The following is a 16119-nucleotide window of genomic DNA, read 5'->3' as shown; positions in this document are numbered from 1 at the left end:
ATTAAGTCTTTTTTTGTTTCATATTTTCCACTACGGCTTAGACAATATGATGGATGGAGTTTCAATGATAGTGTGATCCACATAACTTTTTTATTCATGTTAATTATACTGTTGCCATGTGTCTGGTTTATGAAAGATAGCAGTGGTAGCGGTGGTGGTGGTGTGGATATGGTTGGTGATGGAAGTTTATTGTCAATATTTGGATTTCCAAGATCTTGTTACATGTTTATGTTGCTTTTCGGGATTTTATTAACTAAATACTTGAAATTTGTAATTTTAATATCACTGTTTAATGAGAGAAGAAGGAAAATTATCATGATTCTTAACTTACTGATAAAGCAAAAGATGATTCTGAACTTTCTGTCTGTGAACTTTTTAGTAATTTTTTTTATCTTTTATTAATTGTAATTTTTTAGTAAAATTATCTTTTAAAAATGTATTTTTGTGTATAACCTATGCATGTTTTTTCTCTCTCTTAAATTTTAGTCGCATATATTCTTTTATTCTCCAAATTTAATTTGAAAATTGTTATTTTTCCTCTGGAAAATCCAAAGAACGGATAAAAAAACAAAACAATGATATCATTGTAAAGAGATAAAATGCTGAGGCATGTAAACGTTTCATGTGTATTAAAATTAATCAGTGATCAATTGGAAGCTCACATTGTTCCATTTCTTGGGTAAAAAATGAAACAACAATTCAGTTTCTTGCGCCAGAAAAACTGTATGAATGTGATCCAGTTTAAGAAAAATGTTTTGAACTTTTGATTACGATCTTCAACAATGAAAGTTTTCATTTCTTTCCCTTGAGATTGATCACTGCAAGCTCTTGTTCAACATACTCTCCTGCACACATAGGTGGATATTTGCTTGCAAGTGGCAACTCTGCAAAATGTCCCAATGGCTTCAGAACTGCATCTGATGCTATGTGAGCAAACAACTACATGAACACACAAATGTTATCAGCCAATATAACTCTGACAAGTCCATTTTATAAACTCCTTTTTTCTTAGTTTGAAGAATAATTATCCATTCCTCACTCACCGTTGAAGAGACTCTCCATAAGCTACGATTCTGCTCTTGTGCTAAATTAATTGCATCAATTGTCCTCTTTGTAGCAACAACCTCATGCATTCCAGCTATGCAATCCCCCCCAGTTAACCATTCTATCTGTATTTTAAACCAAAAAAGAAAATACAAAAGAACATATATGATGCAGAGTCAATCATATTTTATCATAAAGGACTGTCAAGTTTTGATCTCAAAAGGAAAGTGAAATCATGAGACAACTAACATTGCTGAACTGAACACTTTAAAAAAAGAAAAGACAGAATTAGAAAACTTGTAAGGTTATTCCATCAGAAAGGCAGGAAATATGAGAGGACAAGGAATCAAGTACATGTTCAAGCTGCAATATAAACTTTAATTTCCTTCTCATGAAATATCAGCAAATTTTAGTAATTTTGAATTACCTGTTTTCCTGTCTGAATAAGAAGACATCCTATTGGAACCTTTACTTCAACTTTTTGTCCATTTCTTAACCAGATGTTTAAACCAGGAAATCTGCTTCTACCATGAATAGTTAGGAAGTTAAGGTCATAGTGATATCCTGCAAAAACAGTTCCCTCCTGGCCATATTTTTGAAGGTCACTACCGGTTGGCGCCAACAGGTGTGGGCCCTAGTACATGGTAAAGAGAGAAAATACGTTATACAATCACTAGCATTCAATTCTACTTGTAATTACTAGAACTATGAAAGTAAGAATATGGTTTAGCTTACCATTCAATTCTACTTGTTCATAATGCTAAAAGGGTATTGGTCAATAAAATGCATTATTACAAAAGATATGACATTTTTAGCCCATTTGGTGGCTGTATCATGGAAAAATTAAGTTAACAAAGATGCTCCTTTTGTTATTAAAGTAACAGAAGTGGCAGAACAGTGCATAAAGCACCAATGTAGGGAACACTGGCATTCTATTAAACTGCAAAAGTAAGGCACTGATACTTTTGAACCAGCTAAGACTGAGAAAATTTATCACAGAACTTGTGCTTTCCTTTTTTACAAAAGAGATTTGTGCAATATATCTATTGCACATGTAGGCCATCCAGTTCCTTTTGAAGGTGTCAAAGAAAATGCATGTCTTGCTGGATACAAATATAATTTTAAACAATAAAAACTATCAAAAAGTTATAGTAAGTACATCAAATGAAAAAAAAAAGTTGAAACTCAGACAAAAAAACTGTAACAGAAACTGGGGAACCTTTACTTTCATGTTGAGAAATCGACAATACTAACATAAGATGCTTATGATGATGCACTGAGTCAAAAGGAAATGCCTGTTAGCAATAAAATCAATGAGATGAAATTGTTAATTTGTGTCTAGCGTTATTTTTGTGCTACAATCTATCTTGAAGTGTTTGCTCGTCATGACATATAAGTTTTTTTGCCTTATTATAGGTAGTAATCGCCACGAAGCAATAGATGTCCTTACCAGCTTCATAAGAGAAGTGAATGCATCCTTTGGAAGACCAAACCCAATAGCTGCCATTTCAGCAACAACCTAAGGAACAAATATACACATTTAGATCACCACATATAAGAAATGAAAAAAAAAATAATAATGACTGACTTCAATTGCTGCTATCATTTTGTATCCCCAAGAATCCATAGTTTCTTTCCATTCAGGGAAACCTTCGGGTATTACTGGCTCAGCATTCAGTTCCTGTATAATTTAGATGATCGTTAGGATTAGGAACAAGGTATCATCTGTCCTTTCTCTTTATAGACAAGAATTGAACAGCATAAGACCTGAAAACGGGTATTTGATGGTCGAGGACCGATCCTCCAAAAGTATCGCCATTTGAGATCGGGCCCAACAGGAGTGTGAGGCTGGTTTTCTTTAGGCATTGTTTTTAGTTTTTCTTGCATCTCTTCATCAACCAAGCTTCTTGGAACTTCAACTCTCTCTGGTGTAACCCCAACCTGTTGCAGCCATTTGAAGCACCATTTATCATTACCATTACTTATTTTGCCATCAAAATTGCCAGGATGAATCACAAAAACTACCATAAAGTGATCCACAAGCCACAGAACAGAAGGAAGGGCCCTAACCACTGATGGTCCTTGTTCTGTTTCAAAATGGATGCTTGTATTTACCATTTTCATTGTTTGTAAAATCTCCACAATTTGCTCCAAGAATAAAGGACCTCAAGCCATAACAATCTAGAACAGCCCCACACAAAGACATTATACAATTAAATTCTCACCCAAAACGATAAATCACAAGTACATCCACCACCGATAAACCTCAATTACCAGATAATATTTACGGAGTAAAAAATAATGTAAACTCTAAAAAGTCTTGCCAATTCCAGGAAGAAAAGAACCTAACTCAACACAAATTACATAGATAAAAGAAAGAAGAAAACTCAAAATTAGTCACCAAAACCATATATCTTAGTAACTTGAATCACTAGATTTATAAAATCTCCCCTCCATTCCCAACTGCATAAAAAGAGGTTCCATTCAGCTCATTGTGATAAAAAAACAAAAAACAAAAAATGAAATACAGAACTTCGCAAAAGAAGGATAATTCTCAAAATGAAAGAATATGTTAAGAATTTTATAAAAGCGGAGACTAAGGCATTGGATTTGATTCTTCCAAAGAAAACAAGAGTATTTGACCGTATTCGATTCCAACACATTCATGATTCGTTGCCCACATCCATATAATATCAACAATTGATTTTCTCAACACAAGATAGTTAACAAAGAAAGCCATCAGGTAATATTCCAATATATTCGTGATTTGTTATGCAGGTCCGCCTAATGCCAACAACTGATTAAGATTATTTATTCTACCTATATTCAATCGATTCAATACAACGAAAAAGCCACCCCACCACGCCCCAAAAGGGGATATGAAATATTTGACAAGAAAAACATTGTGTAATGTTTGATTCTCACAAAAAACTAAAGCATCATCTACCACCTTCAAGGCCTGTTTAGTAGAATTGAGTAAAGCTTAAATCCAGACTTCTGGTATGATCGAATTAAAGTTGAAAGAGTTCAAAAGCAGTCTTGCTTTTTCAAAACCACATTTTTTTTTCCTTCTTCAATTCAGTACTGGAATTCGCTGTCGTGCATTCACAGAAGCGCTTTGCAAACTTCAAACCAAACATGGCCTAAGATTATTTTCTCAGTACGGCATTATTCATTATACCTTTACTCAAATGAAAACGCACCCTAGAAGGGGAAGAACGTCAATGGCTCCAAATTGGATTAAAAGAAAGAAACTTTAGAGGGAAAAAAACGACCCTTTACCTGGTAATGCAAGTGGGGTCTCTCGTGGAGGAGTTTGAAGTGGTGGGGCTTGGAGAAGTAGCGTTCCATCATGTCAATGAAGCGATCGTTATCTTGGACGGTGCAGCGAGGATCCTTCACGAGCAGCGCGCCGGTCTCCCTGAGCGTGCGGCTGACCTCGGCACAGAGGTGTGGGTCCCATTCGCCGGAGAGACAGGGAGAGAGATCTATGACGGGGAGATCCATTGAAGTGTAGGAGATGGCGGGAGAGTGAAGAGATTTACTGCAACAGTGATTACAGAAGCTGCGTCTTTATTCTCTTTCTTTCAGAGAGAGAAGGAGAGAGAAATTTTTTTGAACAATTTCAGAGAGCATCATTATGTCAAAGTTTTTTCCTATGAATAATTTGAGAAACAAAAACATGATCCATCTCTGCATGTGGAATTCATTCAGTCGGTTTGAAACTAAGAAAGAAAACACTTTTTTTCTTCTTAGTTTGGTTGATATAAAAATGGAAAAAAAAAAACCTTTCAGGAAATCGATTTAATTTTTTTCTTCAAATTTTCGATTTTTTTTTTAATTTTTCGATCATTTTTCATTTTTTTTCTCCATTACCAATCATAATTTTGCTTTACCTATTACAAGGAGAATTTATAGGTTAGAATTAAATCAAAAACATGAGCTCACAATTGTTTGTACCTGAGTTGTTTAACACTTATCAAAAGTGTATGACCCCTAAGTGAATTATCAAAATTTTGTATTATTTTTGTTTGTTTGCTTGTTCGTTTTGCTTTCATAAATGTTTGGTGGTGCATAATGTAAATGAGCTTTGAAAAATAATAATGTTTGCGTTTAAAAATACAAAAGAGTGAGTTCTTTGTGAATTTCTTATAAATGTCTCACTAATATCAAATTAGTATCAAAGATGGTTAGATCCAGCATTGGTTTCATGAATTCGTGAAAGAGTCAATGAAAGTTTTCCTTTTAGTGTTTGAGGAATAAGAGAGTTATCATTTTATCAAATTTTAAAAGTCTTTTCAAGAGAAAAAGAAACAAATGACCACAAAATATAATATCTTCTAGTCTAATCCTAAATTAGACGAAAAACTAGATTATATATTCAAACTACAACAAGCAAATATAATAGAAAATCAATATAAGTATACCTGTGAAAGTTATGATAACCCACATAATTTACTTATAACAGCAAATAATTTTGCAGGTGATGAAAATATTTTATACTTAGATGCTGGTTTCAACAACAACATATGTGGAAAATATTGATACAAGATCGTCTAGGGAAAAGACTGATCTTCAAAATAAGATATCAATGCTGTATTTAGGGCCATTGTTTTCTTGTATGACGGTAATTTTTCAATTTTGTTTTCTTATTTTAACTCCACAACTATGCAGTGATTATTTATTGTTAATATAGAGTTAATAATGTAACATTAGAAAATAGCTCATAGTAGTGTGAAATTTTCGTTTTAAAAGGCTTTTACAGTAATCCAAATCGAATTAGGATTCTCTGCTGGGTATTTTTGGTGTTCCTCTGCTAAGCATTAATAATACAATGAAAACACAGCAAAGGAAAACCCAGTGGAGATTCCAAATTCAAATCAAACTGGTAAAATATTTTCCTTTTTGGAGAAAATCTGTCAAATGGATAAGTGGACCTAACTCAAATTACTTTTTTTATTATTATTATTTTAAGGTTCATGGAGCCACTAAATTCTGGATCATACCCTGTTGAAATGGTTAATAACATCGGTGCAAGATTGCCAAAATTTTCAATGGAACAGTCGTTGATGGACAAAAAGTTTCTGCATGAATCATTCTTGTAGTTTGTAACATTTGTTTACATTGTCCTATTGCTTTTGAGCTTTGATTGTATGATGTTTTAAAATGTTTTGTCCTATCTTAAGAAATATTTATTGGCAAATTTTTCTTGTTTTATGGGTGCTGAATGCTGTCTCACACACACATCTACTATATAAAGAAGAAGGAAATAAATGTTCTGACAAGCTTTCTAATTTAAGTTAGGATTCCAGTGTACTGTTTTTCAGTATCATAGTTTGTCCACTTCTATTACTGACAACATTTTTAGGAACTTATGTGAAGTACCATAGTATAGGTAGTCTTGATTGCTACATGAATTTGGAGTTCCTCCATTATAAATTCTTTTTTTTTTTAAAATGATTTTTCCTCCATTATAACTTTCTTATTGAAATTTGGAGTTATCTCAAGTGAAGCCTGAAGCCTTTTATAAGAAAATAATTTTTCTCAAAAATAAACATCTCACTTTATCATTTTTTTTAAACCATTGTATGATGATGAAGAAGAAATTGATCAATAATATTTTTTAATTTAGAAATTAAAATTTAATTGTATTAATTAATTCTGTAATATTATAATATCTGTTTTACTTAAATATAGTATTATTTTTTACATAATAAAAAATAATATTTAAATATGGTAATTAAATCAATTTTTAAGTTCTAAAAGATTGAATTATTAAGAACAGATTAATGAAACATTCCCATATGAAGGTGATACTAGTCAAAAATTTAAAATACGTGTCTTGAATGAATTCCATTGAAACATATTAACATATTATAAAATTTAAATTTAAAATTTTAAATAAGATCTTAAATCATAAAGATAAAAAGATATTGTTTAGAGTAACATTAAAATTTAAATATAATACTTAAATTAGCTTTTTAAATTCTTGAAACTGAAATGTTAGTATAATATTATTAAAGTGTCACTTTCATGAGAAGATTGTATTGAAATAAAAATTACATTAAGATTTAAATATTATGTGTTGTTATACAGTGAAGTGAAGTACAAGGCAAATGACATTATTATATAATGAAAGATATCCTCAATTAAATATATTGTCAAAATTAATAAATTAAACATATAATTATTACTTTTAGAAATAATGATTTTATTTCAGCCTCCTTCAAAGGTTTTCATCAACTTCTACCAAAGAGAACACATTTTCATAGCTTTGCCAACACAACTGGAATGGTACGAGGAAGATGGCATGAAGAAGTTGAAGTGGTTTAAGCATGGAACCTCTTAACCCTTTTCTGGAAGATTAGCATCTTTTTCATTTCAAGCACTTTAACCTAACTTACCATATCATCTAAGAAAACAAATATAATAATCAATATAACAGCAATTTTTCTTAGCCTTTTCACTTGCAAAAAGACAAAGAATCTCGCTTTTTCTTGTGGGGTTCAATAATATAAGTTCTGTGTTGGGGGGGGGGCAAAAACCAAACCAAGTTTGAAAATTGAGTTCATTCATTCAGATTTGAACAATGTGGCTGAAGGTTGTTCTTCTCCTTGCAACGCTTTCTCTTTTTCACTCGGCAGCTTCTCTTAATAGGAGCAGTTTTCCCCCAGATTTCTTCTTTGGAACAGCTTCTTCAGCTTACCAGGTTTTGTTCTGTCCCAAGTTGCTCAACTCTCTGCATCTTTATGTGTAAAGGTTGGATCTTTGTATCTGACTTGGCACTTTTCTGTTTCCTTTCTGGGTTCTGTGTTATTGGGTTTTGAAGTATGAAGGTGCTGCACGTGAAGGTGGCAAAGGCCCCAGTATATGGGACACATTCACTCATAGCCACCCAGGTTTGCATGGCCTCTCTATGTTGTTGTCTTTTTTTTTTTATTCAGCATCCTTATTTGTCCATTTTAGCTTGTAATGCATCATAGTTGTTTCCTTTTGCCGAAGTAACCTATGCTTCAATATAGTTGTTTTAGTGGGGAAGTTGACCACAACCTCTCCCACTCTCAGTTCTAAACCCTTCAAATCAACCTTATATCTCCCAAATGTTAGTAGGGGAAGTTGAATCTACAACTTTGCCCTTCTAATTTTTACCACTAAGTCTGTTATCCTTATAAGTTGTGATGTTTAAATTTGTTCTGCTTTTTGGCTCTTGTAGGCCTGGTTTTCTCCTTTAAAAGTCATATCGTGGATTAAGGAAAGAGAGTGTTTGTAAAGTGTCTTTGAGCATCATTCATAGACAACGTGAGACTTTTGGAGGGATGGAACAGTGCTATAGGAGATTTATTTGGTAGAAAATACATTGCATGTCTTGTTCCTAGTAACTACTTTTTAAGGTTTAGGGTTTAAGTGAAAAATGTCTTAAACTACTGTTAAACCAACTAACAATACCCAGAGAGTTGAATAGGGCAAGCTTAGGTGAAAAATAATAAGGATAATGCTAGAATAATAAAATATCTGTTGGATTAGTGTTGAAGATGTACATCAATGAACCACTCCATTTCATCAATTTGCTTGATCAAATTGATTTTGGGTTTTCATTATGAAGTTGGTTTATACAAAAAATTGAGACATTTTTCTTGGTTTTTCAGATAGAATAGCAGACCACAGTAATGCAGATGTTGCCGTTGATTCATACCACCGCTACAAGGTACTTTCTTTCTCATAATTTTGAACTTAGAAATCTAGTTGTAGAGGAATTTCCTTAGCTTCGCGAGATTTTATTTCATCTAGATTGATGATTTTGTTTTTTTACATGTGATTTTCTTTTTTTCAGGGGGATGTGGCTATGATGAAGGATATTGGATTCAATGCCTATAGGTTCTCCATCTCTTGGCCAAGAATACTACCTCGTGAGAAACTATAATTATCTCTTTTATTGTTTTGGTATAGCAAAATGCTAATTTGAATCATGAGTTTGCATGCTTTTGAGGGAATATATATTGAATCACACATAATGGTTAGTAGAGCTTTGTATGGTTTTTCCATAATGCAGTTAAGTTTAAACTACCTTGATTTTAGATGGAAACTTGCAGGGAGGAGTTAACCGAGAAGGCATTGCCTATTACAACAATCTCATAAATGATTTGATAGCAAATGGTCAGTGGACGTAATTTTCTTGCTCTTTCTGTTTCTCTTTCTCATGATACTCTCCAAATCAAACTAAACTAGATGTACCTGTTTTTGTTTACAGGACAACAACCCTTTATAACTCTATTTCACTCTGATTTCCCTCAAGCTCTTGAAGATGAATATGGTGGTTTTCTGAATCCCAAAATTGTGTAAGCAATAGTGAGATTACTATGTTCTCTAGAATACATGGACATGGACTTGTCCTTCCCATTCACTCAACTGATGAAGAATTGGTACTTTGATTATGCAAACAGTCAGGATTTTGCAGATTATGCAGAAGTTTGCTTCAGGGAATTTGGTGACAGGGTCAAGCACTGGATTACATTAAATGAACCAGTTCTATATAGCACTCTAGGTTATGGAAATGGTGGATCCCCACCCAATAGATGCTCCAAGTGGCTTGCTAACTGCACGGCTGGTGATTCTACCACTGAGCCCTATGTGGTTACACACAATCTCATTCTTTCTCATGCTGCAGCAGTAAAAGTTTACAGGGAGAAGTTCCAGGTTAATGCATTATTCTTGTTTTTAAAGTAAAAGTGAGTTTTTAGTTCCTATACTTTGAGACCAACTTGGTTATGATACCTGCATTTTCATGCTGATGAATTTAGTCCATCCTCTTGTTAAACTTAGCATCAAGCAACAGTTTTTTGACCATTACAAATTTGAAATAGGGACTCAATTCACATCTTTTCAGAAGTTTGAGGATTAAATTTATCAGTTTGAATGTGGAGGGACTGAATTCAAGTTTGATTGAAAGTATAGGAACCAAAAATGACTTTTTTTTCCCTTGTTTTATATTGGGAAAAATCCAAGTTCATATCGACTAGAGATGCTGTCCAAATATAGTATAAAGCTGGGGGAAATCTTTACCTTAAAAACTGGTTTTGTAGTATTGAGTTAAGATTAGATTACTTTTTAAGATTTTAAATAGAAAATTAAGTGATGGTGAATGATTTTCTAATAGGTTTCTCAGAAGGGTCAAATTGGGGTAACATTGAATTCTGCCTGGGTTCTGCCACTTTCTCAATCAAAAGAGGACATAGAAGCTGCATATCGAGGTCTTGCTTTTATGTATGACTGGTAAGTGTCTTTGCCACTAAAAAACACTCTTTTTGTTTCCATTCCTGATAAATTTCATGGCAGAAAAATATATCTTTGTTTCCTCTTTATTGCATATCTTTTATTTTAAGAAAATGTAAGGTTTTTAAGACACTTAGGATTTCTTTCCTTATTAGGCATTGACCATTAGGAATATCTTGGATTTGATTTTGTTTGAAATTTTCTTTTGAATTCCTGTAAGTCAATTGAGACTTGATCTTCTATATAATGTAATCAATAATAGACTTGAGGAGGGGAGGAAAAATAAGAAAAGGTTGAGAATTTTCTCAGCTACAGGTTCAGTTTCTCAGTATTCTAATAAATCAGCAAGCTTTTGGTTGCAAGTTCTGCTTTTCTGCATCAGTTTCATCTTGGGTTTTAGTGCCTTGGTGGATCATAAAGCATTTATTGCTTGCTTCTGAAGCATTTCTTGTAAGAACCAAGTAGGTAGAGCAACCAATAAATGCTTAAACAACTCATCAATACATAACTCCTCCCAAGTTTTTAACATTCTCTGTGACATGGTTAGCTCTAACTCATCTTATTTGTGTTCATTCAAGGTTTATGGAACCACTTTACTCCGGCACATATCCGGCCATAATGGTAAAGAATGTTGGAGGACGTTTGCCAAAGTTTACCAGAAGTGAATATTTGATGGTAAAAGGGTCCTTTGATTTCATAGGGTTAAATTATTACACTTCAACTTATGCAACTAGTACTTCTTGCCCACGTGAAAGACCAACTGCCTTCACAGATGCTTGTGTTACACTTACCTGTAAGCCATTTTAACTGAAGCTCACACACTTTTCAATTAACTTCTATTGAGTTTTCCTCAAAAACGTGCTTACCCATGATACCTTTTGTTGCACTTACATCAGCTAGAAGAAATGGAGTTCTCATTGGTCCAAAGGTACTTGTATTTGGAGATAAGTTCCATTCAGTGCATGACAATGATTAGTTATCACTACATTAGTCTGAGTAAACCAAGAATTAACACTATTTACAAATAATTGAACATTATTTTTCACAAAGGATATGAGAAATTAATATTTTGCAGGCAGCCTCAGATTGGCTGTATGTCTATCCACCAGGAATTCAAGGTCTACTAGAATACACCAAGGAGAAATTCAACAACCCTGTTATTTACATAACAGAAAATGGTAAAAAATTCATCTTGGGTGATCTATGTCACCCTTTTGTTCTTTCTAAAACACAATCTTTACCATGCTACAACACTAGTTTTTCTGTTTCCATGAATGGTGTCATTCAAATTTTTGCAGGAATCGATGAGCTTAATGATGGAAAAATGGTACTAAATGACAGAACAAGGATAGATTACTTCAGTCACCACCTTCTGTATCTTCATAGGGCCATAAGGTGAGTTTAAAGTGATCATTGTTGTTATGAAGTTTACTGTTTGACCTTTTTCTTCCCTATATTCAAGAATTTGGAAGGCTAAAATGTATGAATTTGGTAGGAATGGAGTAAGGGTGAAGGGATACTTTGCATGGTCATTGTTGGACAATTTTGAATGGACTGCTGGCTACAGTCTTCGGTTTGGACTGGTGTATGTGGATTACAAGAATGGACTGAGAAGATACCGTAAAAGATCAGCTTTGTGGTTCAAAATATTTCTTCACCAATGAATTGATGGGGTAAGGTAAAGAAAAGAATATGCTGTTTTTCTTTCTTAATCCTTGTCATTTGCTTTGGGCCATTGTAAGAACTATGCAGATTGACTTTGATGATTTCTGATAATCTATCTGTAACTTCCATTAATTTCTTCCTCGGTTTGATGTTTTTGTGATACTTCTTATATTCATGTTTGATCTATTAGAGATAAACGATTAAGAATTAAATATGTTTTTAGTTTTTAAATTTATAATTGAAATTGAAATTTGTTTCTATTTCAAACTTTAATAAATTTTGGTTTTCAAACTTAAAAAAAAAAATATAGTCTTCTTAATTTAATTTCGTCAACTTTTTTTACATGTCTTATAGATACTTTTTAATATGTCAATAAAATTTCATGTAGTTTAATTAGAAGAATTATATTTATTATTATTATTTTAAGTTTGAAGTTAAAATTTGAAAAATAGATGAATTTCAATTTTGTTTACAAGTTTAAGAGTTGAAAACATTTACAGAAATGAAATAAATCAAGTTAATTTTATAAGAATAAATGAGATTTTAAATTAAGTTAATTTTGTAAGGATATATTATACTCAAGATCATCTCAAATTAATTTTGTAAGAAGGATTAGACTTAAAACCACCTTGTAAAAACTAATACTAATCAATGTTTCTAATTAACCACCACAGAACTCTCTTTGTCCAACAATTAATGCAGTTTTAGGTTCTTTCATATGTATTAAAAATACACATAATAATAATAAATATATCTTTTTAAGATAGTTTGATCGCCTCTTTTGTTTTAAATAAATACATTATTTTTACTGAGACATGGAGAATAGTTAATTTAAGGATAAATTAAGAATGAAAAATAATGTTTAATAAAAAACAAAGTAAAAATTAGTCAAATCGGAATATATTTTAGAGGATTTTGAAATTTATTTGTATTTGGGAGTGCACAAGCATTTGTTCTAGCGTGCCAACATAGATATTCTGAAACAAAGTTAAATATTATCATAGACTAAGTATTCAAAAATGAGCTTATCATAATCTGATTTATGTTTGGACAGTTTTCTAAAAAAGTAAATTAATTTATTTTGAAGACATCTTGTAATGAGTGATTATGTGAACCATATTGACTCACTTGATAATGTTTAATCAGTTGGTGAATGATTTGATGATTTAATAATTGATATTCATTGAATCATACAAAATTTAAGAATAGAATAATTTAATGCTCTAAAAAACTTTTAAATTCTAAAGAAAAAAAATACTTTAAGTTCATTAGATGCTAGATAATTCATTTTTTTAAACAAAAAGGTGTTTTTAATTCTCCTCCCCCAACATCAATGGTGTAGTGTTCTCTATCATAGGCATGGAGCCAACAACAATGTTCCTCTACAACCTTTTAAATCCAATTATTTTTTTTATATCTAAAAATTTAGGGGAAAAAATGGAAAAAATGGTAAAGAATTTCTCTCTCACTAATATTAGAATATACATTCAAAGAAAAACTAACAAAGAAATATAGGACCCAACTATGAGTGACTTTTTTTTTCTTTTTGGTTTATGTTTTGAGAATTAGAATGATGATGAAACATTGTAGCTCCAATAATGCACAATGCATAGCTCTTTTTTTTATAAGATTAAAAAGATTGAATAAGTGCACATGGAAGGGACAATCCTCACATGTAACAAACCCTAGATTCATTGCATTATAAGCTTTTCCACTTTGGTGTGTCTAAACCCTAAATCCAATCAAACCCTCTTCTCCTTATCCTCTTTCTCAAATCATTCATCCATCACTTTTGTTTCTCCCAATGTTGACTTTCAATAATTGTTTAGAAAAAAATATTCTTTTACGCACCTAAGTTTTTTATATTATTTGACACTATCGTTTCTTACTTTTTATTCTTTTCTTTCTTAAAAAAATACAAAAATTTACACTTTTGTAATTAATTTATCCTTGTATTCTATGTCAAATGAATGTAAAGTGTGCCATAATACCATTACTCTTGTTTAGATTATTTCTAAATAATATTTTACAAAATTATTTTAATCTTAATTATACATCACAAATTTTTTATTTATTTATTATAATTTAGTTATATATAGCTTCTCATATACCATGTCATTTTTTACTATGCAAATTATATTTAGCATGATCAACTTAGGGAGTCGCAATATTTTACATATTATCTTTTGCACTTTTAGTTTTTAGAGATATAATCAGATTCCAATTACTTTTATCTTTTTGTTTTACATATTTACAACAAGCAAAATTTGAGAAAAGAAAGTAAAACTAAGGATGTTTAATTAATCTCTTTAATGTTTCTAAATTTAATTTTTGATTTAGTTAAGTTTTGGGTCTATGATAAATTTAATTATGCTCAATTGAGTTCTTATCAAAACTTTTTTTTATCATTGAGTATTCAAAAGATTTATATTTTTCAATTTGAGTTATTATGATTTAAGTTTTTCATTAACTGAATGACATTACTATCATATTGTCTAGTAATTTTACTTATTTATTTTTAGACATTAATAAATATGAAATTTTATGATTAATATAAAATATATTAAAGTCAACATAAAACGAGAAGTAACTTTATTATTATCATTAAAAAATATACATTAAATAACAAGAACTATCTCATAGTGATAATGAAAACAAAATTTGAGTATTTTCAGTTTCATGATAAATTTACTTACTTTTAATTGAGTTTTTATCAAAAAAAAAATTATACTTTTAAATTGAATATTTATGGTTTAGTTATTTTTATTAATCGGATAATGTGAGTGATGTTTTGTCTTATAATTTTATTTATTTTTCTTTCTGCGTATTTAAGAAAAATGAAGATTATGATTAATATAAAAGTTAAATTGAATTTAATATATAAAACGTTTTAAACGATTTAATGGAGAACAAAATATTTTTTTTATTGATTAAGAATAATAATTAAGTTGATTTAATATTCTTATTTTGTATATACTAAAAAGGTATATAATAGTAGTGCCATATAGGAAAATAAATTTTTTATGCCTAATTTATCTAAATATACTTTTTTTTACTTATATTTAAATACAGAAGAAGTAACACATTACACTAAAGTACACAAAAAAAAGGAAAATTAATTAGATAACAAATAAAAGTTCTATATACTTATTACACAAAAAAATAAAAATAAAAAATAAAAACTAAAATGGGCCATGTTTTGTAGAACTAATTATATAACTTGTCTGTTCTGACAAAAGCAAGAGGGACCTTTCATTTTCTTGGAATTAAAGGTAGAGTTTCTTGTAAAGGGGATTTACATGAAATTAGGTTAATATATATACACATTAGAATAGGGTTGTTTAGTAGAAAGTAGTGGACCCCACTTGTCACATTGTATTTTCCTAATTTGCCAATGATGAAGCAAAGCCATGATTGGTGTTCACTCAAACCATTAATGGGTTTGGAATAAGTTTACTAATTTCTTAATTTAAAATTTATGTCTCTTACAATTCTTACATCATTAAAATTTAGTATAACAAATTCTTATGATGTTTTTTTACTTTGGGATAGGTAATTATACTCAAAGAAGTGAACAAATAAGATATATAACATATTCTTAACTAACTAGATATGGATTCTTCAATTGTACTCAAAACATTCTTAACCAACATGTTATGATGTCTTGTAAAAAAGAGTAATTTGACCACATCTGTACACTAACAAAAACATAGTGTCATATTCACCACATTTTCAACAATCCAATACCAAAGGGTTACTTGTTTGTGCAATATTCTTTGCTTAATACTACAAAGTTTAAAAGGTTTGATAAAGAGCTTGAGTGGTAGTTAGTTAATGGTGCAATTCAACCTTCTCTTGCAACCATTCTAACCAAAGAAAATGTGTCATGATATTTTATTAGTATTGAGACATGTAATGTAGGGCTCATAATGGATGCAAACTAGGTTTCCAATATCATTAGTACAAGGTTAATATTCTTCCATTACAATGCACTCTTCCCTTTTTAAAAACAAAAATTAAATGTTATGTGCTATTCTTAATGGGGTATGTGAGAGAGAAATGTTAGGTCATTCAATGTATATTAACTTTAATAATTCTCAATGATTTTGACCAATTAAGTACACCACTTTGTAATTTTTT

At 30.9% G+C, this 16119-nt stretch overlaps 2 protein-coding genes across 2 annotated transcripts; one reads left to right on the top strand and one right to left on the bottom strand.

The window, feature by feature from the left end:
* Nucleotides 1–603: 603 nt before the first annotated feature.
* Nucleotides 604–4773, bottom strand: LOC124837375 (2-oxoglutarate (2OG) and Fe(II)-dependent oxygenase superfamily protein). The gene is made up of 7 exons (XM_047312717.2): nucleotides 4327–4773; nucleotides 2812–2985; nucleotides 2633–2725; nucleotides 2495–2563; nucleotides 1472–1678; nucleotides 1044–1169; nucleotides 604–939 (listed from the first exon to the last, which is right to left on the bottom strand). Exons 1-7 carry the CDS (start codon nucleotides 4549–4551, stop codon nucleotides 793–795), a joined length of 1041 nt encoding a protein of 346 aa, XP_047168673.1. The 5' UTR covers nucleotides 4552–4773; the 3' UTR covers nucleotides 604–792.
* A 2757-nt stretch (nucleotides 4774–7530) lies between these two features.
* On the top strand, nucleotides 7531–12111 carry LOC124837386 (beta-glucosidase 13-like). Its single transcript, XM_047312730.2, has 13 exons — nucleotides 7531–7753; nucleotides 7874–7943; nucleotides 8691–8749; nucleotides 8876–8951; nucleotides 9121–9198; nucleotides 9293–9380; nucleotides 9486–9738; nucleotides 10199–10314; nucleotides 10893–11107; nucleotides 11211–11242; nucleotides 11390–11492; nucleotides 11613–11709; nucleotides 11810–12111. The coding sequence occupies exons 1-13, from the start codon at nucleotides 7634–7636 to the stop codon at nucleotides 11976–11978; spliced, it is 1476 nt and encodes a 491-aa protein (XP_047168686.1). The 5' UTR covers nucleotides 7531–7633; the 3' UTR covers nucleotides 11979–12111.
* The last annotated feature ends 4008 nt before the right edge of the window (nucleotides 12112–16119 follow it).

The sequence above is a fragment of the Vigna umbellata genome, chromosome 3 (assembly GCF_029865625.1).
Source record: "Vigna umbellata cultivar VRB3 chromosome 3, Vumbellata_1.0, whole genome shotgun sequence".
Classification (NCBI taxonomy): domain Eukaryota; kingdom Viridiplantae; phylum Streptophyta; class Magnoliopsida; order Fabales; family Fabaceae; genus Vigna; species Vigna umbellata.
Note: the sequence above shows the minus strand (reverse complement) of the source record. Positions and strands in the feature narration are given on the sequence as shown.

Excerpts from the sequence above, each read along its gene's own strand:
- LOC124837375 (XM_047312717.2), bottom strand. The coding sequence starts at position 4,551 with ATGGATCTCCCCGTCATAGATCTCTCTCCCTGTCTCTCCGGCGAATGG. Across the intron at positions 2,986-4,326 it reads GACCCCACTTGCATTACCAG|GTTGGGGTTACACCAGAGAG; the intron begins GTAAAGGGTCGT and ends TGGCTGCAACAG. Across the intron at positions 1,679-2,494 it reads TCACTTCTCTTATGAAGCTG|GGCCCACACCTGTTGGCGCC; the intron begins GTAAGGACATCT and ends ACCATGTACTAG.
- LOC124837386 (XM_047312730.2), top strand. The coding sequence starts at position 7,634 with ATGTGGCTGAAGGTTGTTCTTCTCCTTGCAACGCTTTCTCTTTTTCAC. Across the intron at positions 9,199-9,292 it reads AAATGATTTGATAGCAAATG|GACAACAACCCTTTATAACT; the intron begins GTCAGTGGACGT and ends TTTTGTTTACAG. Across the intron at positions 9,739-10,198 it reads TTTACAGGGAGAAGTTCCAG|GTTTCTCAGAAGGGTCAAAT; the intron begins GTTAATGCATTA and ends ATTTTCTAATAG.